Source organism: Aythya fuligula, chromosome 1, assembly GCF_009819795.1.
Source record: "Aythya fuligula isolate bAytFul2 chromosome 1, bAytFul2.pri, whole genome shotgun sequence".
NCBI lineage: Eukaryota > Metazoa > Chordata > Aves > Anseriformes > Anatidae > Aythya > Aythya fuligula.
In genome coordinates this window covers 206041327-206062174 of record NC_045559.1, presented here as the reverse complement: position 1 = coordinate 206062174, position 20848 = coordinate 206041327, and the positions used below count along the sequence as shown (strand labels likewise).

The 20848-nt window shown below is 67.3% G+C and overlaps 1 protein-coding gene across 1 annotated transcript; it reads left to right on the top strand.

The window, feature by feature from the left end:
• Positions 1-828: 828 nt before the first annotated feature.
• On the top strand, positions 829-19845 carry ARAP1 (ArfGAP with RhoGAP domain, ankyrin repeat and PH domain 1). Its single transcript, XM_032208061.1, has 33 exons — positions 829-854; positions 1096-1166; positions 1857-1960; positions 2414-2542; positions 4336-4405; positions 4641-4761; positions 4905-5110; positions 5430-5536; positions 5623-5822; positions 6055-6140; positions 7497-7679; positions 8727-8901; positions 9838-9972; positions 10286-10421; positions 10734-10836; positions 10915-11110; positions 11412-11457; positions 11663-11826; positions 12109-12321; positions 12743-12848; positions 13082-13229; positions 13463-13546; positions 13653-13721; positions 13859-13976; positions 14574-14687; positions 14792-14934; positions 15445-15477; positions 16600-16682; positions 17784-17834; positions 18316-18379; positions 18474-18629; positions 19344-19382; positions 19546-19845. The coding sequence occupies exons 2-32, from the start codon at positions 1155-1157 to the stop codon at positions 19359-19361; spliced, it is 3573 nt and encodes a 1190-aa protein (XP_032063952.1). The 5' UTR covers positions 829-854; positions 1096-1154; the 3' UTR covers positions 19362-19382; positions 19546-19845.
• The last annotated feature ends 1003 nt before the right edge of the window (positions 19846-20848 follow it).

Genomic DNA, 20848 nt, shown 5'->3' with positions numbered 1-20848 from the left:
CGTGCCACCGGCGGAGCTCGGCGCCCCGTGGGGCTGCGGGGCCGTGCCGAGCCTCCTCCCTGCTCGGCCCCACTCCGTCACTGTGGGGCCGCTCAATCAGGTCCCTCTTATTTTTACACCCAGCAGGAACTTCCCCTGATTTCCTGCCCCCCAGAAGCACGGCGCTGCGGAGGGCTTCATTGCATTTCTGCCCGCCCGCAGTGGCTGGGGAGGCAGGAAGCGAGCGGAGAGCGGCGGTGACGGGCGAGGGGCAGCCAAAATCGGCTTGTTTTGGGGCTGGGGGGGCCCCAGGCGGAGAGCTGGGGTGCTGCGAGCCTGGGACCTGTGCCCCTGGGTCCCCTGGGACCCAGCTCCAGGGGACAAAACACCTGATAGGGGACCGGGCTTCAAGGCTGGAGGCGGCCCCTGGTGTCCCCGAGGGCCCTGATAAGAAACCTGAGCTGCGAGGGAGGTTTGGGGCCGGGTGCCAGGAAATCCTTCCAGGCCTGAAAAGCGCCGCCATAGCCCGCGCGGGGTGAGGCCTCCACCACGGGAGGGTTTTGGGGCTTGGGATGGGGTCGGTGCTGTAAAAGGGGCTCTGGTTTTGGGGTGGAAACGGGTGCGGGAGGGTCCGTGGGATGCCCGCGGTGCCGTCCCGCAGCGCCTGCTCCTGTCTCTCCGCAGCGTTCCTGTTAAGGAGGAGGTCCCCGTCCCCGTCCCTGTCCCTGTCCCTGTCCCCATCCCCGTCCCCGTCCCCGACAGGGAGCCCCCCGTCCCCCCGTCCCCTCCAGCCCTGCTGCCCCGTGCCAAGCCGCAGCCGGCCCCGCAGCCCCAGCCGCCCTCCGAGCCCTCCTGTCCCTTCGTGCCCGAGTTCGGTGAGTACCAGCGGGTCCCCGATCCTCCTCTGGGACCCCCGGCGTGGTGTGGGGTCCCTCTGGGGCATCACCTGGCAGCTGGGGCGACGAGCAAAGGGGCAGGGGAACAGAAAGGGGTTTTGGGGAGAGCCCTGGGACCCCCCGGGACAGCTCCTGGATGGGGCGAAGCCACCCCCCGAGCGGTGCCGAGGGGCTGCGGTGGTGCCAGGAGCTGCCCAGCACCTTCTGCTCGCCCTTGCAGATGACTCTGACTACGAGGACCCCGCCTGGGAGGAGGAATTAGCCAGCCCCGCGGGGCAGATGGCCGACAAGGTTGGTGTGGGTGCTGGAAGGGGCTGGGGCGGCGAGCAGGGGGCGTGCAGGGACACCCCGATGGTGGTGCTGGTCCTGGGTGGGTTTTTGGGCACGGCTTGGGGTCGGGGCAGAGGGGCAGGGTGCTCTGCGAGCCCATGGGGCTGCTGCTTCACCCAAGTGCAGCCTCCCCGCAGGCTGGCGTGCATGGAGTGCGTGCTAGTGGACGGCTGAAGCATCGCAGCCAACATTTATTGCCTGGATTTGGGATTTTTATCCGCCACGCGCTGAACTCGTGCGGGTCTGGGCTGATTTTGGGGGCTGCGGCACGCTGAGCACCCAGAGCCCTCACCATCCTTTTCCTGGCGATGTGCACTGCCTTCCCCTGGCCCCAACCGTGCCACCCGCTACCCCTGGTGCTGGGGGACATCCAGAACCATCCAGAAGCACCACGCCACCTCGCAGAGCCTCGGGCACTGCTGGAAGCTTCAAAAAGGGGCGATGCAGGCGGTGCCGCTGCATTTTGCGCCCTCTTTCCCTGCCTCTCCATGGGCATCCCTAGCTGGTGGTGGTGCTGCGAGCTGCGTGGGGTGCTCAGCACCCTGCTGGGTGCAGGGGGTGGCCGGAGGGGGCTGGAGCCCTCCCCAAGCGCCCTGGTGTGGAGCAGGGAGGGCACAGGGCTGCCGCTGTCACCCCCGTGTGTCCCCGCAGGAGGATGCTGAGGCCGTGACGGGTCGGCCGCGGTCCCTGCGCTTCAACAGCCTCTTCAGCGAGGACGAGCTCATCGAGGACGACTACGATGCTCCCCCGGCCAAGTAGGGGCTCCTCCTGCCGCTCCTCGTGTGCGTGTTCACGCCTGCCTGCCTGCGGCCGTGCGAGCGTGCGCGGGCAGGGGCCGTGCGCGGCGCCGTGCGGGCAGGAGCACGCGTGTGCGAGGCTGGGGGGGGTGCATGTGAGGGGCTGTGCGTGCACGGGGGGGGGCTGTAAATATTCAGGGGAGGCTGTAAACATTAGGGGAGGGCTCTATAAACATTTGGGGAGGGGGCTGTAAACATTTGGGGAGGGGGCACTCGCCTGTGAGCATGCGTCTGGGTGCGCGCGCTGCTGGTGATGCCCAAGATGCGTGCGCGCACGGGGGTGCGCACGGGGGTGCACGTGCACGCCTGCATCACTCCACACCCCAGGGTGCTGAGCGGTGCAGGGGGGGCCGTGCCCACCCCCTCACCATCTCGTAACCCCCCCCCCCCTGCTTGGCTCCCGCTCCCCAGCGCAGGCAGAGGCTGGAGCGACGACGGCCCCAGCCCCAGCACGCTCGGCGACGGCATGGAGCGCTCGGCCACCCCGCAGCTCTCCCCCACCATCCGAGCGGGGTGGCTGGACAAGAACCCGCCGCAGGGGTGAGTGAGATTTGGGGCGCAGCCCCTCTGCCCTCCCCGTGCCGTCCGTGTCGCCCCCTTGCTGTCTTTTTCCCCCTTGTGGTTCCTGCTCGCTGGGGGAGGCGTCGCGCTCTGGTGGAAAGGGGCTCCTGCGGCCACCTCCTGCCTCCTGGTTTAGGTTAAAAGTAGCTGGTTTTAGTGAAAGGCCCTTTTTCCGAGTGGGTGCACTGAGCTGGCTGAGGAGGAGGAAGGAGGGAGCTCGGGGGAGGAAGGAGAAGCAGGAGGGGAGGCTGGATGAGGGGAACGGGGCTGGGGAGCAGGACGGGGACCGCGGCTCTCCGAGCGCTGAGCCTCGCACGTGGCCCCGCTGCCAACGCCCCCGCTGCCGTCCCGGCCTCACTTTGCAGCTCCAGCTTCCCCCTGTCCAAGCACTGTGGGGTCGGGTTTTTGGGAAATGAGCACTGCTCGCTCCGGGGAAGCCCGGGGGTGGCAGCAGTCCCGGAAAGCTGCTGTCTGGGGAGAAGTGGTGGCTGCTGGCTGCCTCGCGCCACCGGCACGGCCACCCTGCCTTCCCCACAGGGCTCAGATTTTATTTTATTCGCTGTGAGTGCTGCAGGAGGCTTTTCTGGCAGTGCCCTTGCTGCATCCACCTGTGGGTTATTGGGGGATAACACCCAGGGGCACACAGACCTCCATAAAAGTGGTTTGTGTGCCAACCCCTTACCGCGGGGCTCCGCGCCCCTGCACTGCGCCCGTGGCACCCAGGGGTGGCACGGGGAGGGCTCTGAGGGAGCCCCGGGTCCCCGCCTGCACCTTAACACCAGCCACGAGGAAACCCCGAGGCCTGAATCCCCGGGGAGGAGGAACCCGGGGCTGGTTTTGGGGAAGTGAGAGCCGCGCAGAGCTCCCCGGGGAGCCGGGGAGGGGGAAGCTGCTCCCTGGGTGGGGAGCCGGAGCCTGGGGAAGGCAGTGGAAGGAAAACCAAAAGAAAACCAACCCAAATTTCCAACCCTGAGTGCCTAAAGCCAGCCGGGAGGGCTGAGGGGTTTCTGTGGGATGGGGATTGGGAACGGGAGGGCCGGTGGAAGAGCCCAGAGCCTCAAGAAGGATTTCCTCCTTCCGTAAAGGCCGAGCGCGGCGGGGTCACGTGTGGCGGTGCTGAAATCCTTTCCTGAACAAACAAGCGCTTAAGCAACGGCCCACGAAGCTGGGGGGGCACCAAGGGGGCTCCCGGAGCTTTGCCGGAGGCTTTTTGGGGGGTGCCAGGGGGCTCCGGGGTGGCCTGACCCCCTGCACCCCCACCCGGTGATGCTGATGCGCACCGAGGGCGCGAGGTGCCCGGGGGGGCCCTGCAAGGAATGGGGACACCACCGACCCGGGGGGGGGCTCTGGCAGCGATTGCTAATTGGGGTCAGCATCTGACGAGGTGCTTTTAGGGGCAGCCCCCGCTCTCGGCTCCCTGCTTCCCTCGGTGCCTGCAGGAAAGCACAAACCCCCCCCCCCCTGCTGCCACCAGGGTCGATGGCGAGGTGGCCCCGGGCTGTCGGCAACTGGGGCGTGAAGGCACAGGCGGAGAGGCCCCGGGTTCAAGGGCACATGGGGGGGATTTTGGGGGGGCTGAGGGCGCTGCTGCAGCCGGGGGCTCGCCTCCTTTCTGCACCCAAACCCACGCAGGGGGCCGCGTTGTGTTGGGGTCCCCGTGCCCGACCTGTCCCAGCCCCCTTCGTGCTCCCATTTGGGTGCTCCCCAAGCCCCCCCGGGGTGCAGTTTGGGTGCCCCGTCCCCTCCAAGGCGCCCCTCCTGTCCCTCCCCAGCTCCTACATCTACCAGAAGCGCTGGGTGAAGCTGGACGCCGACTACCTCCGCTACTTCGACAGCGAGAAGGTGAGGGGGGCAGGAGGGCTGAGGATGGGGGCTGGAGGTGTCGGGGGGCACCGAGCCCACCTCGCATCCCTCTGGGCGCCCTGGTGGCACGGAGGTGCCAAGGGACAACGTCCCCGGCGCACCACGGGAGCGAGGTGCCCCAAGCTCCATCCTGGGGTCGTTCCCGACCCATCTCCAAGGCGGTGATGGTGATGGTGACGGTGCGTCTCTCCCCCCACCCCGTGTCCCCCCCCAGGACGCCTACTCCAAGCGCTTCATCCCCGTCTCCTCCATCTCCCGCGTCGCCAGCGTCGGGGACCAGAAATTCGAGGTGGTCACCACCAACCGCAACTTCGTTTTTAGGGCCGAGAGTGACGGTGAGCGGATGGGGGGACACCCACGGGCAGCCAGCCCCGACCCCACTTCGGGGCTGCTCCCCTCCTCCTGGCAGCCCCCTGGCCCTTCGGATGAGCCCCCCCCCAAGCCCCAGCCCTGACCCCTCTGTGCTCCGACCCCGCAGCCGACCGCAACGAGTGGATGCAGACCCTGCAGCAGGTGGCGGAGGAGCGCAAGGGGAAAGCTCCGGAGAGGACCCCCGTGCCCCCGACCTCCCCCGACGCCACGGAGCCCGCGGATAAGAGTGGATTCCTGGAGCTGAGGGGCTTCAAGCACAAGCTCTTCGTGGCTGTGGCCGGGGACAAAGTTTTCCTCTACAAGAACTCGGAGGTGGGTGCAGGGGCTGGGGACCCTCGTGCGCTCTGTATGGGGACCCCCACCCGTCGTTTTGGCAGCTGGGGTAGAGCAGCAATGAGCTGGGGCTCCCCAAAATGGGGAGGGGAGACCCCAAGGGTGGCAGACCCCAAGCTGCAGACCCCCTTAACGCGGTTTGGGGACCCCAGCAGCATCGCGCCCGCTTGGGTCGGTGGCGTCTCCATCCCAAACCTTGAGCGCCCCGGGGTTGGGGTGTGCGTGGGGACCCCTGGGGAGGGGGGGCTGCCCTCCCTCACCTCTCCGCCCACCCCCTCCCCACTCGCCCCCCCCCCAGGACTACCGGCAGGGCATCGGCATCACCTACATCGAGATGAACGTGGGCAACGTCAAGGAGGTGGACCGCAGGGGCTTCGACCTGACGACGCCCTACAGGATCTTCAGGTGAGCCCGGGGAGGGGGACAACGGGGTGCCACCCACCCCCCTCCCCGTGGCCATCCCTCCCTCACCCTCCCCTCCCCGCCCGCAGCTTCTCGGCCGAGTCGGAGCAGGAGAAGGAGGAGTGGGTGGAGGCCATGCGGCACGCCATCGCCGAGGCGCTCTCCAACTCGGAGGTGGCGGAGAGGATCTGGGCGCTGGAGCCCAACCGCTTCTGCGCCGACTGCGGCTCCCCCCAGCCCGACTGGGCCTCCATCAACCTCTGCGTCGTCATCTGCAAGAGATGTGCAGGTAGCGACCCCCCCCCGCCTTAAGCACCCCGGGGTGCTGCGTGCGCCCCGGCACCCGGCCCCTCTCCAAACGGCACCCGGCATCGGGGAGAGGGGGCTCCCCCAAACCTCCTCCCCTGCTCGGTCCGTGGTGCTGTGCAGCACAGGAGGGTTTGGGGGGAGAGGGGCACGGCTCTGCGTCCCCCCCTGACCCCAAAGGGGGGTCCTAACGGCTCCTCTCACCCCCCCACAAGGGGAGCACCGGGGCCTGGGGCCCGGCATCACCAAGGTCCGAAGCCTGAAGATGGACAGGAAGGTGTGGACAGAGGAGCTGATCCAGGTAGCGGCACGGATGGGCTCCGAAATCTGCTCTGGGGGCAGCCACCCCGTGTCCCCCCCCATCGCAGCCCCCGCTGTTATCCCCATCCCGACCCGTGCCGTGACTCGGGTAGGGAGGGGACCACCAGCAGCCCCCTGCCCCCATCCCTGCGGTGCACCCCGGGGGCACGAGGGGGGCTTCACGCCCAGGCTGGGGGGGCAGAAGGCACCTGCACACCCACGGGGTGACGGCTGCGGAGCTGCTGGATGACCCCGGGGCCGGGCAGGAGGAGGAATTTGGCAACACCAGCACCAGGGGTGGGCGTTGGGCTGGGCTTTGACACGGCACCGAGGTTCTCAGCAGCACCGGGGGCCCTCGTGGGTTGTGGGGCCGCTGGAAAGAACCCTAAGCTGGCCCCAAAACTCGTCCCCAGCACCGTGCCACCCTGCCCACCCCGTGGCACGGGGTCTGTGCCGCCCTGGCTGTGCGCCCCGGTGCCGCGGCCCCAGCGGGTGCTGCATTCCTGCCCCTGTCCCACCCTGCAGCCCCCGCCTCCGGGCTGTCTGCTCCCCAGCCCAAACCCTTCCAGCTGCAGCCCCGATCCTCCCCTTTCCTGGAAGGCTGCCCTTAACCCCTCCGGGCTCGCAGAGAGCTTTGGAAACGTCCCCGTGCGCCCCAGCCTGCTCCGTGCCCCCCGTGCACCCCAGCTCCATCCCTCTCCTGCTCCACATCACCCCAAAGGGCACGGGGACGCTCACTGAGCACCCCATGGGGCTTGCTAGGGTGATGCCATCTCCCAAAAGTGTCCCCAGGGCAAATTTTGCTGCTTCATGGCACGGCAGCAGGCGGGCACGGCTGCCACAGGGCTGCAACGGGGCCGCAGGGCAGACCTGCACCTCCCGGCCCCGGGGCGCAAAACGGGGGCTGTGCACCATGGGGTCGGGGAGCGGGGTGGCGAGGGGCTGCGGAGAGCTCTTTAAATCCCCTCCCGGGCTCTCAGTGCTGCTTTCCAGATGTGCTTTTTTTTTTTTTTTTTTTTTTTCTGGGGCAGGAAGGGGAGTGGAAGGATTGCAGGGGAAGAATTGCCTGGAGCCGGGGCCGGGTTAGGGTCACACCGCGGCGCAGCAGCGCAGTGGCGGGCGGGTGCTCCCCCACCCTGGGCTCAGCCCCTCTCCCCCTTCTCCACTCCTTGTGCACGACGCCTTCTTCTTCCTCCTCCCTGCACCCGGAGAGCCTCAGCATCACCGCTTTGGGGTGGGCTGGCAAGCTCCCTGCAGGCTCCCCCAGCCCCACAGAGCCCGTCGCACCCCGTCCCACCCCGTCCCACCCCGTCCCACCCCGTCCCCCAGCCACGCCGGCCTCCCCTTGTCCCCGCAGCTCTTCCACCACATCGGCAACGCCGTGGCCAACCAGTTCTGGGCCGCCAACGTGCCCCCCAGCGAGGCCATCGGCCCCGGCAGCAGCAGCCAGGACCGGCGGCGCTTCCTCATCGCCAAGTACCGCGAGGGCAAGTACCGCCGCTACCACCCGCTTTTCGGCAACCAGGAGGAGCTCGACAGGGTCAGTGGTCCTGGGGATGGGTGTCGCCCCTTGGGGGAGGGTCCCCAAAAGCACAGGAGCGAGGTCTCCCCTCGTTCTCGGGGCGGGGATGTGGACTTTGTGGGCGGTGGGAATGGTACCAGGTTGGGGACGCCCCGTTGGGGTGCTGGGGACGGGGGTTTGGTCCTGGTTTGCAGGGGGATGGGTGGTCTCCATCCCTGCCTCCCTCCCTGCCTGGATCAGCCCAGCCTCCGAGGCTCTCCCCGTGTGCCCCCCAGCCTTAGCCTGGGGTCTCCAGGCGGGATGGGAACCCCGCAGGGACCGGGTGGCACCGCTACGGGGCACAGCCAGCTGGGATCGCAGCTCTGTTCCCAGCCTGCAGCGCCGTGGTTGTAGCACCCCTTGTGTTATCCCCAAATCTTTGGGATCCCTGGGTCCCACCGCAGCCCCATGCCCTGCCTGACCCTGGCACGATGGGTGCCCTGCTTCCTGCACCCTCCCCACAAACCTCCACCACCCCCTGACCCCAAAACCTCCCCAAGCACCGGGGTCAGGCGCTCCCAGCGGGGCACGGCAATCCCACTGGTTCCCATCCCAGCTGCGAGCAGGACTGGGAGCAGGACAGCCTGGTGCCCCCGGTGCTGTGACAGCCACCCCGGGGTGCTGCCTCCCCGTGCCCCGGGGCTGTGCAGCTCCCCTCGGCGCGCCGCTGTTTGCACAAGAGCCGGGGGCGCGCTGCGCCGTGCCGGCGGCCGCGGGAATTCGCATGTGGGCTTGTTTGTTTTTCTGCTCCGAGAGCCCGTCCCACCCCGCTGCTGCCGGGATGACTTCACCCCGGGCTCCTTAAGGGAGGGATTCGCCAGCTCCAAAACTTTCTTTCCCTCCTTTGTCCTGCCCTGGCGGCGCTGGCGGCGGCAGGGAGGAACCCGGCTGCGCTCCCCGGCTCCTTCCCCTGCGGCGTAACCTCGCAGGGCTGGCTCCTCGCCGGGGGTCTCGCCCCCACCCCTGGAGCCACAACATCAAGGGCAGGCTCGGAGCTCACCCCCTGCCCCCCCTGCTCTGCCGCAGGCCCTGTGTGCGGCCGTCACCACCAGCGACCTGGCCGAGACCCAGGCCCTGGTCTTCTGCGGGGCGGCGGTGACGTGCGCCACCGGGGACCCCCAGTGCCCCGTCCCCCTGGCGCTGGCTGAGAAGAGCGGGCAGAGGCTGCAGATGGAGTTCCTGCTGCACAACAAGACCTCGGGTAAGGGCTGTCCCCATCGCCGGGTGTCCCCTGGGTGTCCCCGGGTGTCCCTTGGGTATCCCCGGGGGTCCCCTGGTGTCCCCTGACCTGGGGAGAGGCAGAGACTTTTGGGGTTGATCCTGGCTCCGCCACCCGCTTGGCACGGGGCGCTGCTGTGTGCAGAACAAGGCAGCCCTGTGTGACCCAGACGGGCTCTGCTCATGCCGGGTTCCAGCCCCAAACCAAAATACCAGAGCGGGACCGCAGGAGCCCTGCGATCCGCCCCGAATTCCTGAGCCCGCAGCCGCCTCCGGGCTCAGCTCAGCTCCTGCCACCCCGCAGCCTTGCTCTGCGTTCCCAACGGCAGCCCCCCAGCCCCTGATTTCTGCCCCTCGCTGGAATTTCTGCACCTTTGGTTTCGTCTGGCCCTGCTGGGAAAGCCCCAGAGGTGCCCAGGAGCTGGGTTGGGGCAGGAGGGGAGAGGCTGCGGCACGTCGGGCATTTTGGGGAGCCCCGGTGCTGCCCGGGGTCCCGGTGCTGGTGCTTGGGGACGTCACCACGAGCATCCCCACTGCGGGATGGACGCGTGGAGGTGCACGGGGAGCGAGCCCCAGACCCCACGCCAGCGTGGGCTGCAGCCACCTCCTCCCTCCAAGCCCTTCCCAAGTCTCCAGTCCCGTCCAAGCCCTTCCCGCTGAGCTGGAGCTGGCCCAGGAGGGGTCTGGCCCTGCGATTTTGGAGCTGTCAGCACAAAAAGAGGGCTGGGAGAGCAGCTGCAGCGAGGCCCCCTCCGTGCGAACCGGAGAAACCCGAGCCCCTGAGCTCATCCCGCGGTGCCCAGCGGCTCTGCGGCTGCACGGGGGCTCCGGCAGGGGAAACCCCCAGCCTCGGGGGGCATTTCAGGGCCCCGTGGCCCCCCTCTCCGAGCCCCGTGCCAGGCTGTTCTCCCCTCCTCAGAGACGCCACGCCTGGAGGTGGGGGGCGGCGAGGAGAAGCACTACTCGGTGCTGCTGCCCTGCGTCACGCACAACGGCTTCCTCTACAAAACCCCCTCCATGGCCAAGCCCGTCAGCGAGAGGAAGGGCCAGGAAGGTAGGTGGGGGCTCACGGGGTTGGGGGGAAAAGGGGTGCGGGGGGTTGGAGAGCCCCAGCAGGGGGAGAGGGCAGAGGGGCTGCAGCATCCCCAGCTCCCCGGGGCACTGGTGAGACAGCCGGGGGTGCGGAGCGAGCCTGCTTTTGGAGAGGTTTTGGAGAGGTTTTGGGGAGGTTTTGGGGAGGTTTTGGGAGCGAGGGGCTGTGCCCTGAGCTGGTGGGCTAGTGGGTGGTCTCGGGTGGCTTTGGGTGGCCCCAGGTGGCCGGAGCACGTGGGGTTGCTGAGCACCCCCCACCCCCCGGTGCCACGCAGAGTTCAGCCGGCGGTGGTGCACGCTGCAGGACGGCGTCCTCAGCTACTACGAGAACGACCGCAACGCCGTGCCCAACGGCGAGATCAAGGCAGGGGACATCGTGTGCCTGGTGAACAACCCGCCCCACACCCACGGGTAAGGCACCCCCCTGTCCCCTCTGGTCCCCCGTGTCCCCTCCGGCCCCCCTGTCCCCTCCGCGGGGCTGCTGCCTGGCCCCGACGGCACTGAGCTGCCCATTTTGCAAGGAGCCTGTTTAACATTTTATTCTTTGCAAGCTTTTTGCTAACATCTTGGGTCTCTGGGAGAGTGTGCAAAGCACTCGGGGGCCCTGGGGATGTGCTGGGGGGGTCCCCAGTCAGAGGGACCACCGGTGGGGCTGAGCCCCTCTCCGCTCGTGCCGCGGATGCTCCCCGGGCACTGAGGTTCCTCGAAATTCTCTTCCTGCAGCATCGAGAGCACGTTCGAGGTGTACATCGAGTCGGAGAGGCTCTACCTGTTCGGGCTGGACTGCCCCGAGGCCGCTCGGGAATGGCTCAAATCCATCGCCAAGGTGGGAACTGGGGGACCTGGGGCCGGCGTGGGGGCCGGGGGCTGCGCGCTGACGGCCCTCCCGTGCCCCCCTCCCCAGTCCTTCGTCCCTCCCCACGCAGAGGAGCTGCTGAGCCACGATTTCGAGAGGATCGGCCGCCTGCTCTACAAGGGGGGGCTCAACCTGGAGCGTGCCAAGGAGGGCTGGTTCGCCCTGGCCGGCTCCACGCTCCACGTCTGCTTCGAGGACAGCGAGCGCCACGAGGCTCTCCAGCTGCGCAAGCTGCAGGAGCTCTGTAGGTGCCCCGTGCCCCCCCCGTGGGACCCACGTTCAGGCTGGAAAGGGGGTCCTGGGGGGGGGACAGACCCTGTCCCAAGCAGCTGTGGGGTTATCCAGCCCGGTGGCGGCCAGCAGGGTGCTCGTGGTGGGGGTCTGGTGGGTGCCGCTCCCACGTCCTGGGAGCTTGGGGACCCTCCTTTGGGCAGGGCGCTTCTCCTGGCAGCTCTTCCTCCTCTCCATCCTCTTCCTCGTTGCTGCTCACCCAGCCTGGGCTGGAGCTGGGCGGCTCCTGACGGGCTCCTGCCTTCCCTTCGCAGCCATCCAGGGAGACAACGAGGTGCTGGTGCTGGTGGAGAGGCGGAGGTAAACGCCGAGCTGGTGGCGCAGCCCGGCTGGAGGGTGGGTGGGGATCAGCCCCCCTCCAGCAAAATATCTCCCCCTGCCCAAACCCACCCTGCTCCTGGGACGCCTTCACCCTCGGGGGAGCCCGGTTTGGGGTCCGGGAAGGTGCCTGTGGGTTTGGGAAGGGGGCGGCTGGGCCCCCGCTGAGCTCCGCGGCCGCCGGCAGGACGCTGTACATCCAGGGCGAGCGGAGGCTGGATTTCCTGGGCTGGGTGCACGCCATCCAGAAGGCTGCGGGCAGCTCGGGGGACACCCTGTCGGAGCAGCAGCTGACCGAGGGGGACGTCCCCATGCTGGTGGACCGCTGCATCGACTACATCACGCAGTGCGGTACGCGCCCTCGCGGGACGGGGTCCCGTTGGGTCACCCCATCAGCGTGCCCAGACCCGATTTCCTCCCTCCCCGAGCATCTCCTCCGGCTTCTTGGGAGGCTGGAGCGGGGCTTGGCTCCTGCCCACAGCTCCTCGGTGGCCGGGGAGCACCTGCAGGGTGGGGAGCACCGCGTCCCCCCTCCTCGGGGACCCTTTGATGAGCATCCAGCGCGGGTGGGTGGTGGCCAAACCGCGGCGCTCCCGGGGGCTCAGCGCTGGCGGTGGCTCTGCTCTGCCCCAGGGCTGACCTCCGAGGGGATTTACCGCAAGAGCGGGCAGAACTCGAAGACCACCAGCCTGCTGGAGATGCTGCGCCGCGACGCCCGCAGCGTGCGCCTGAAGGAGGGCGAGCACCACGTGGACGACGTCGCCAACACCCTCAAGCGCTTCTTCCGCGACCTGGGCGACGGGCTCTTCACCCGACGCTGGAGCCAGGACTGGCTGCGGGCCACGGGTGAGGGCGAGGGCCGCGGGGAGGGGGCGTCCCGCTGCCGAAAAGCTGAGCCTGGCCCCCCTCCCTGCTTGCTCCTCTCGTTGAGCATCTGGGGTCCAGATGTTTGCCTTGGCCGGCACGGTGGTGGCCGTGAGTCAGAGCCGCCGGGCGCCGAGCCCGGGGTGGGGAGAGGAATGCGCCCGCCGGCCCCGCGCCCAGGTGTGGCTAGGGGGGGGCTCGCCCTTTGCTCCTGGATCCAGCCCCCCCAGCACCATTGCTGGAGGCACCCGGGGGGGCGAAACAGCCAAAAAAATCTGGGGTGCGCCGGCCCCAACAGCTCGGTGATGGGGTGGGAGGCTCCGAGGTGGGATCTGGGGTGGGTGGGGGTCCTCATTGTGGTTTCACGCCCCTTCATGCTTGCATTTTTCCCCATTTTTCGCAGCGCTGGAGGATGAGGAGGCGAAGATTGGGGAGTACCGGCGGCTCCTGGAGACCCTCCCCACGGTGAACAGGGCCACGCTGAAGGCGCTCATCAACCACCTCTTTCGGTACGTTGCGGGTCCCCAGCGCCCCGTGGGGCATCGCCCCATTTTCTGTGGGGTTCTGGGGGGGGGGTGTGGGGTGCAGGAGAGCCTTCATCCCTCCTCCTCTTCATCCCGAGCAAGAGATGGATGAGGATTTGGGGAGCAGAGGTGCTCCAAGCTGAGCACCACGTCCCGGATGGGGGTCCCGGGGTGGGGGGGGTGGCACGGGGCAGGAATCATCGTGGGGTGCCCCGCAGGGTGCAGCGCTTCTCGGGGGACAACCAGATGAACACGCACAACCTGGCCATCGTCTTCGGGCCCACGCTCTTCCAGACGGACGGCAAGGACTACAAGGCGGGCCGGGTGGTGGAGGACCTCATCAGCCACTACGTCAAGATTTTCAACGTAGGTTTGGACGCGCAAAACTCCCCCAAAACCCAAAAAAGCTCTGCCCTTGGGTGGGAGCTGCTGCAGGACCCCCGGCACCTGCACCGTGCCGACGCACGGGTGGCTCCCCGAGGGATGGGGGCTGGTGGGAGGGAGGTGGCCCTGCTCTTCCCACAAATCCTCCTTATTTTGGAGGCACACGGCGTGGGGGCTGCATCCCCGTGACCCCCCCGGGTTCCCCTCCTCGGCAGGTCAACGACCAAGAGATGAAGAAGCAGCAGGACGAGATCACGGCCATCATGAAGATGCGGGAGGCGGCGTCCAGCGGCACGCAGGTGGGGACCTGCAGCAGCACACTTGGGGGGGGCTACACGGTGTGGGGGGGGATAAATCCCGTGCGTGGGGAGCCGTGGGCGAGAGGAATTTCCCCCTGCCCTGCAGCAAGCCGGGGATTTCATCTGCACGGTGTACCTGGAGGAGAAGAGGACGGAGACGGAGCAGCACGTCAAGGTGAGGAGGGGTTGGAGGAGGGCGCAGAGGGGACGGGGACCCCCGTTGTGTGCCCAAAACTCGGCTCTGAGCCGAGGGAGGGTGGCATGGCACGGGGACAGGGGTGGCACTGGGTGACAGAGACCTGTCCCCTGCAGATCCCGGCCACGATGACGGCCGAGGAGCTCACCTTCGAGATCCTGGACCGGAGGAAAATCGTCACGAAGGAGAAGGATTACTGGAGCTGCTTCGAAGTGAACGAGAGGGAGGAGGCGGGTCGGTGTGGTGGAGGGGATGGGGATGGGGTGGGGATGGGATGGGATGGGATGGGATGGGATGGGATGGGATGGGATGGGATGGGATGGGGATGGAGATGGGGATGGGGATGGGATGGGGATGGGGATGGGGATGGGATGGGATGGGGATGGGATGGGATGGGATGGGATGGAGATGGGATGGGGATGGGATGGGGATGGGATGGGATGGGGATGGGGATGGGGATGGGATGGGATGGGGATGGGATTGGGATGGGATGGGATGGGATGGGATGGGGATGGAGATGGGGATGGGGATGGGATGGGGATGGGGATGGGGATGGGATGGGATGGGGATGGAGATGGGGATGGAGATGGAGATGGGATGGAAATGTGTGCGCACGAGCTACCTCCATGAATGTTTTACCAGCACGTGTGCAGATTTTCCACGGCCTCCAGCGTTGTGTTTAGAAACCACACGCATTTTGCCATTGCAACACATTTTTTTTTTTAATTTTTTTTGGCAATTCTGAGCAATTGCAACGGCTCAGCGGCCACCTGGCCCTCCTGGGGGGACCCCCTTGTGCGTGTCCCCGAGCCCTGCCTGTCCCCCCAACAGAGCGTCCCCTGCACTACTCCGAGAAAGTGCTGCCCATCCTGCACTGCCTGGGCACCGACAGCTACCTGGTGGTGAAGAAGCAGCTCTCCATGGAGAACATGCTCATCTACCTCGGTGAGGGCAGCAGGCAGCGGGACGGGGGGGGTGGGAAGGGGGTCAGGGTCTGCCCGCACCCCTCCTGGGCTCCTGACCCCCCCCTGGGTGCCCCCCTTTCCCAGCCAGCAGAGTGGGCGACTGCAAGCACGGCATGATGAAATTTCGGGAGGAGAGGAACCTGCTGGGGCTCGGCCTCAGCACCGGCTTCCACGACCGCTACTTCATCCTCAACCACACCTGCCTGCGGCTCTACAAGGAAGTGCGGGTGAGTATTCCCCTTCCCTTCCCTTCCCTTCCCTTCCCTTCCCTTCCCTTCCCTTCCCTTCCCTTCCCTTCCCTTCCCTTCCCTTCCCTTCCCTTCCCTTCCCTTCCCTTCCCTTCCCTTCCCTTCCCTTCCCTTCCCTTCCCTTCCCTTCCCTTCCCTTGGCACGTGGGGCATCGCGCTGGCACCTTTTCGGGCTGGCACCTTTTCGGGCTGGCATTTTTAGGGCTGGCACCTTTTAGGGCTGGCATTTTGCAGGCTGCTGCCAGCACCGATCAAGCTGCCCCCAAACCAGGACCTTGGTGGGCACGAGCCAGGAGCCGGCCCCGTTAGCTCAGGGGCTCAGGAGGGATCCCCAGCGCTCCCTTGGTCCCTCGGGGGTGCTCTCCATCCCCGCCGCCCCCCTGCTCAGCCCCCCCATCCCCTACCGAGGCCCGGCGTGCCTGGTGGGCTGCGTGGGGGTCTCCTGGGGGGTCCCCGTGTCGGGTTTAACCCCGCTCCTCTGTTAAACAGAGCCTGAAGCAGCGGAGCCCCGTGCTGGAGAACGTGAGTAGAGGGCCGAGCCGGGGCGCGCAGAGGAGCCCTGGCCCTCTGCCCTTACAAGGCTGCCGGGGCTCGACCCCGATCCAATCCTGCAGCCCTCAGCACGTGCTGGGCCCCTCCGTGGGGGTGGGTAACAAAAGGGTCCCCTCCCCGTTACCCCCAGGTGGCCCCCCAGCTTTGGGGACACACCGGCTGGCACCCCGTTATCCCCCGGTTCCGCCCCAGGAGCTGGGCACGGGGTCCGGGGAGGGGGCGCACGGAGGGGATGGGATTGGGCTCACGCCCCCATCCCGCAGGCATTGGATCAGGCCCTTGTAAGTCACCCGCTTGTGTGCTAAAGGGGGGGGGGCCCCGAGGTGCCCCGCCTTGTGCCACCCGCTGCCGGAGCATGGCTTGTGCCACCACACGGGGCATGGCGAGAGAGCAACGACACCAGGAGGGTTTGGGGACACACCAGGAGGTCTGGGGGGGCAGCAGGGCACCTGTGGGGGGGGCTTCCCCACGTTCCCCCCCACCTTTGGGTGCTGCCCAGTCAGCACCCAGAGGACGCGAGGATGGGCAGGGCTCCCCCGGATGGTGCGAGGAGGTGGGGACAGAGCTGGGGCTCCCCGTTGCGCCCCAGGGGGGGGTGAGAGCGGTCCTGGGGGGGCACCTGCTTGCCGTGCCGTGCCGTGGTGTGCCGTGGTGTGCTGCACCTTGCTTTTCTGTGCCGTGCCGTGCCGTGATGTGCTGCACCACGCCGTGCCACGCTGTGCCATGCCGTGCCAAGCCGTGCCACGCCGTGCCAAGCCGTGCCACGCCGTGCCAAGCCGTGCCACGCCATGCCATGCTGTGCCACATTGTGCCATGCCGTGCCGTGCCGTGCCCACAGCAGGAACGTTTGCAGAGGAGGCAGCGCAGGGCCAGCACGCCGCCCGTGCCTCATCTCAGGCTGCCATCTGCTGGGAAACATCCCCGGGGTGCTCCCAGCTCCAAAAAGCAGCCAGCGCCGTGCCCGGGGGACCCGCCACCCCCTGTCCCCTCTGCACGGGGAGGTGCTGGGGCTGTGGCACCCTGCCCGTGCCTCCGCTCGCCCTCGGCAAGCCCAGGGGAGGAGCGGAGCCCAACGCAGAGCTCTCTCCGCAGAGCCACAAGCCGGAGAAGGAGTGGCCCATCAGGAACCTGCGGGTCTACCTGGGCATCAAGAAGAAGCTCCGGCCGCCGACGTGGTGAGCGAGCACCTCCGGGTGCCCTGCTGCCGGGGACAGCCCCCTGGGGACAGGGGCAGGGGCGCGGTGGCCACGGGGACGTGGATCCCGGTGGCCGTGGCTCGTGGTGGCCGTGCCTCTTGCCACCAGATGTCAGAGCAGCCTCGCAGGACGCGGGCTGCAGCCTGGGGACGGCGCGGGGACGGGGACCTGGCACTGTCCCTGCGCACGAGGGGGAGGCGATGGGGGGAGGCCGGAGTGTGAGTGTGCACGAGGGGGGGGGTGTGTGCGTGCGAGTGGGTCTTCATGCCACAGATGCGTGTGCATCCGTGTCAGGGTGTGTGCATGCATGTAAATGTGCACGTGTGTGCCTGTGGGCGTGTGCATCCGTGTCAGTACGTGTGCGTGTGCACACACGTGGGTGCACACACATGGTGCATGCATGAGTGTGCACGTGTGCGTTTAAGTACACGTGCAGGTGTCTACATGCGTGTGCACATGCGCGTGTGTGTGCAAATGTGTGCCATGCATCTGTGCATGTATGTGTGTGTGTGTGACTGTGTGTGTGCATGTGAGTGTGCACGCGTGTGTGCGGTCATGGGGATGGTTGTGGGATGGGGGTGGTTGTAGGGATATGGGGATGGTTGTAGGGATATCAGGATGGTTGTAGGATGGGGATGGTTGTAGGATGGGGATGGCTGTAGGGATATGGGGTGGTTGTAGGGATACGAGGATGGTTGTAGGGATGGGATGGTTGTAGGATGGGGGTGGTTGTGGGATGGGGGTGGCTGTAGGGATATGGGGATGGTTGTAGGGATGGGGTGGTTGTAGGGGTGGGGTGATTGTAGGGATATGGGGATGGTTGTGGGATGGGATGGTTGTGGGATGGGATGGTTGTAGGATGGGAATGGTTGTAGGAAGGGGATGGTTGTAGGGATATGGGGTGGTTGTAGGGATGGGATGGTTGTGGGATGGGGTGATTGTAGGGATATGGGGATGGTTGTAGGGATATTGGGTGGTTGTAGGAATAGGATGGTTGTAGGATGGGGATAACTGTAGGAATCCTTCTAAACCTGGCGTGCCGTGAGGCTGTTCCTCATCTTCTCACCCCTCCCCTTCCAGCTGGGGCTTCACGGTCTTCTACGAGAACGAGAAGCACGAGAAGCAGCAATGGTGAGGGCAGGGGCGGGCGGGGGGATGCCGACCCCAGCCAGGACAGACGGACACCCTGCACCGGGGGGGGGTCTCCACGGGCAGAGCCGTGCCAACGGGGTCGGATCCTGCCCCTGGATGTCCCCAGCTCCGTGTCCCCTTCATCCCCTGGGGTCTGTAGGGTCCCGTGCAGAGCAGCAGCTCCCGGCCCCCTTGGGGTCCATCTGTGCCCCCCAGGGCGCACCCCCTGCGCCTCCCCCCTCACCCTACAGCGGGTGTCCCCATCAGATTGTGGGTGTCCCCAGCTGGCTAATGCCACCACCACCAATTTGTCACCTGCTGCATCGCTGCCAAACCCCTGGCACCCCCATCCCGGGGCTCGGATAGCTCCCAAGCACCCAGCTCCAAACGGGCATCCCCACCCCAAACCATGCCGGGTGCCCCCGACCCCACAGGAGCACACCCCTAATGTGGGGTGGGTGCCATCCCCGTGTCCCCACAGGTACCTGTGCTGTGACACCCAGGCTGACCTTCGGGAGTGGTTCGCCACCTTCCTCCACGTGCAGGTAACCCCAAACCCTTGCGGGGCTGCACGGTGGGTTTGGGGGGGTCCCCTTCCGATTTGGGCTCACCCCACAACGCCTCCGCCCCCGTTCCCAGCACGGCGGCGCCCTGTGGCCCTCGGAGACCTGCAAGGTGCGGGCGTCGCGGAGGCAGCAGGACGCCAGGTTGGGTAACATCTCCCTCATCCCGCTGCGCGGCAATGAGAGCGAGATGAGGAGCAGCGTGGCTGCTTTCGCTACTGACCCGCTGACCGTGAGTCTGCATCACACGGGGGGGGTGGGAGGTGGTGGGGGGGGGGGACCCCTTATGGAACGGCGTCGCCCTGCTGGGAGACACTGGGGTGACTGGGGAGATGGGGACGTCCCTTCCCTGCGCCCTGCCCGGCCCCTTTGTGGGGTGTTTTTTTTTTTTTGGGGGGGGTTATCCTAAGAGCTGGGGGTGCCCCGAACCGTGTGATGCAGGGCGAGGGGGTGCTGCGGGAGCGGTGATTTTCGTGGTGGTGGGGTCACCGATCAGCTCCCCTCCTGCTCTCTCTCGCTGCCGGACCCCACAACCGCCGTCCTTCCCCGGGGGCTGCTGTGTGCCGGGGTGTCCCCCCCCCACCCCAAAAACCACCACCCCATGCCTGGGGTGTCCCCGCTCAGCCACGGGGTCCGCGGGGGCAGCCCCAGCACCCCGCGGGGGCCTCGTTGCTGTTATAAACCTGAGCCTGGGGACGGCTGGGTGTCCCCTGCCGTGTCCCTAGGGCACGGTTTGGGGGCCTGGGGTGCACCCCACAGCAGCCTGGCTCGGGTTTATAACTGGGAAATGGGGGCTGCTCTGCTGGGGATGCTCCGCTCCGGTCTGCCCCTTGCTCCCCCTTTTTTTCCCCCAAAAAACGCCCCCCAGCTGCTGGTGATGCCCGGGCGGGCGTGCAGGCAGCGGGGGGATGAACGGGGGTCTTTTTTTCTCCCTCCCTGTCCCCAGCTCCTCCGAAACGTCTGAGCTGGAGGCCTGACACGCCAGGTGGGTGTCTGCTGCCTGCGGGGTGACCGCGGCGCACGGGTTTGGGGACGGGGTGCACGTGGGGAGGCGCACGCAGGGACGCCTGCGGTGCCATGCACGGAGCAAAAGGGGACACAAGCAGTGCCCCCCACCCCACTTCCCTGACCTTCTGCTTGTCCCCCAGGTTCATCTGCGAGCGGGGAAGCCCTCGGGGAACCAACACCACGGCGGTGACCCACGGGCAGCCGGGAGGGGACACGGCAGCAGCGGGGCAGCGGCTACGGACCCCTGGGGGGGAACCAGGCTGGGCCAGCCCGGCCGCCCCCACCCTGGCTGCTGCTGCTGCTCCGAGCCCCGGGCAGGGAGGCAGCGCCCGGCCGGGCACCCCGCAGCGGGGGGCTCGTCCTTCCCCTCCTCCTCCTCCTCCCTCTGTTTTTAAATCCTTCCTATAAAACCATGCGCGGAGCCCCCGCCCCACAGCCCCCCCCCCATCGCTCCTGGAGAGCTGGTGGCACAGCCCTGGGGTCTGCGCCCCCCTCCCCGTGCCGGGCAGGGCAGCAGGGTGGGCTTGGGGGCTTGGGGAGGGCTGCGTTCAGCCGGACCCCCCCCTCCCCTGGATCCAGCCTCTGCTGTTGGCCGGGGGGCGCGGGGCAGCGGGGTGGCGGGAGCTGCCCCCGTCCTGGCACCACGTCTTGTTGATATTAAATGTTTTGGGGGAAGCGGTGCGGGGGTGTCCGGGTCTGTTTGGTGGTGGGGAGCACCCTCACCCTGCGAGGGGCTCGGGGGGAGAAATATTTGCTCCAGAGACACGGGGATGGGGCGATGCTGGTGCTCCCGTGGCAGCCAGAGCGTGCCCACCTCCCCTTTGGGGGTTTTGTGGCTCTCGTTTTGCTGAAATGCTCCCCGAATCCGTGCTTGGGCTTTCCTACAGGATGGATAAATGACAAACCAAAGGGCACCCCGTGTCACTCCATGGCAGAGCCCCAGGGCGCAGGGACACCACGGGGTGGGGATGGGGCACAGGAGTCCACCAAGGGCTGGGCACAGCCAGGGTTTGTCCCACCCTGGGGTGTTCCCAGCCTGGGTTACCCCTCGGGGACCCCCTTTGGAGGTTCCCAGTGGGGATGTGGCTCTTGGGGCTCCAGGTTGGCACCAAATGGCACCAAGCCCCTGCCAATGGCACCAATGGCACCCTGCCACATGGCCACATGGCCCTACATCCAGCTTGTCCGTCTGTCCTCCCTCCCAGCCTTTGATCAGCCATCCCCCCCTGCCCTCCACCAGGAGCTCTTCGCCCCCAGACCATCAGGGCTTCCAGCAGAGGCTGTTTCTGACGGCTGGGCTTGGATTTCCCTGCATTTACCCCACAGGGGGACATCCACGACGCAACTCAGCCCCCAGGCCATGCAGTCGGGTGCCGTGCCCCCAGCAAAGGAACCCAGAGCAAGCCAGGCCAGGGGTCCCCAAGATCCCTGAGACCCCAGAGG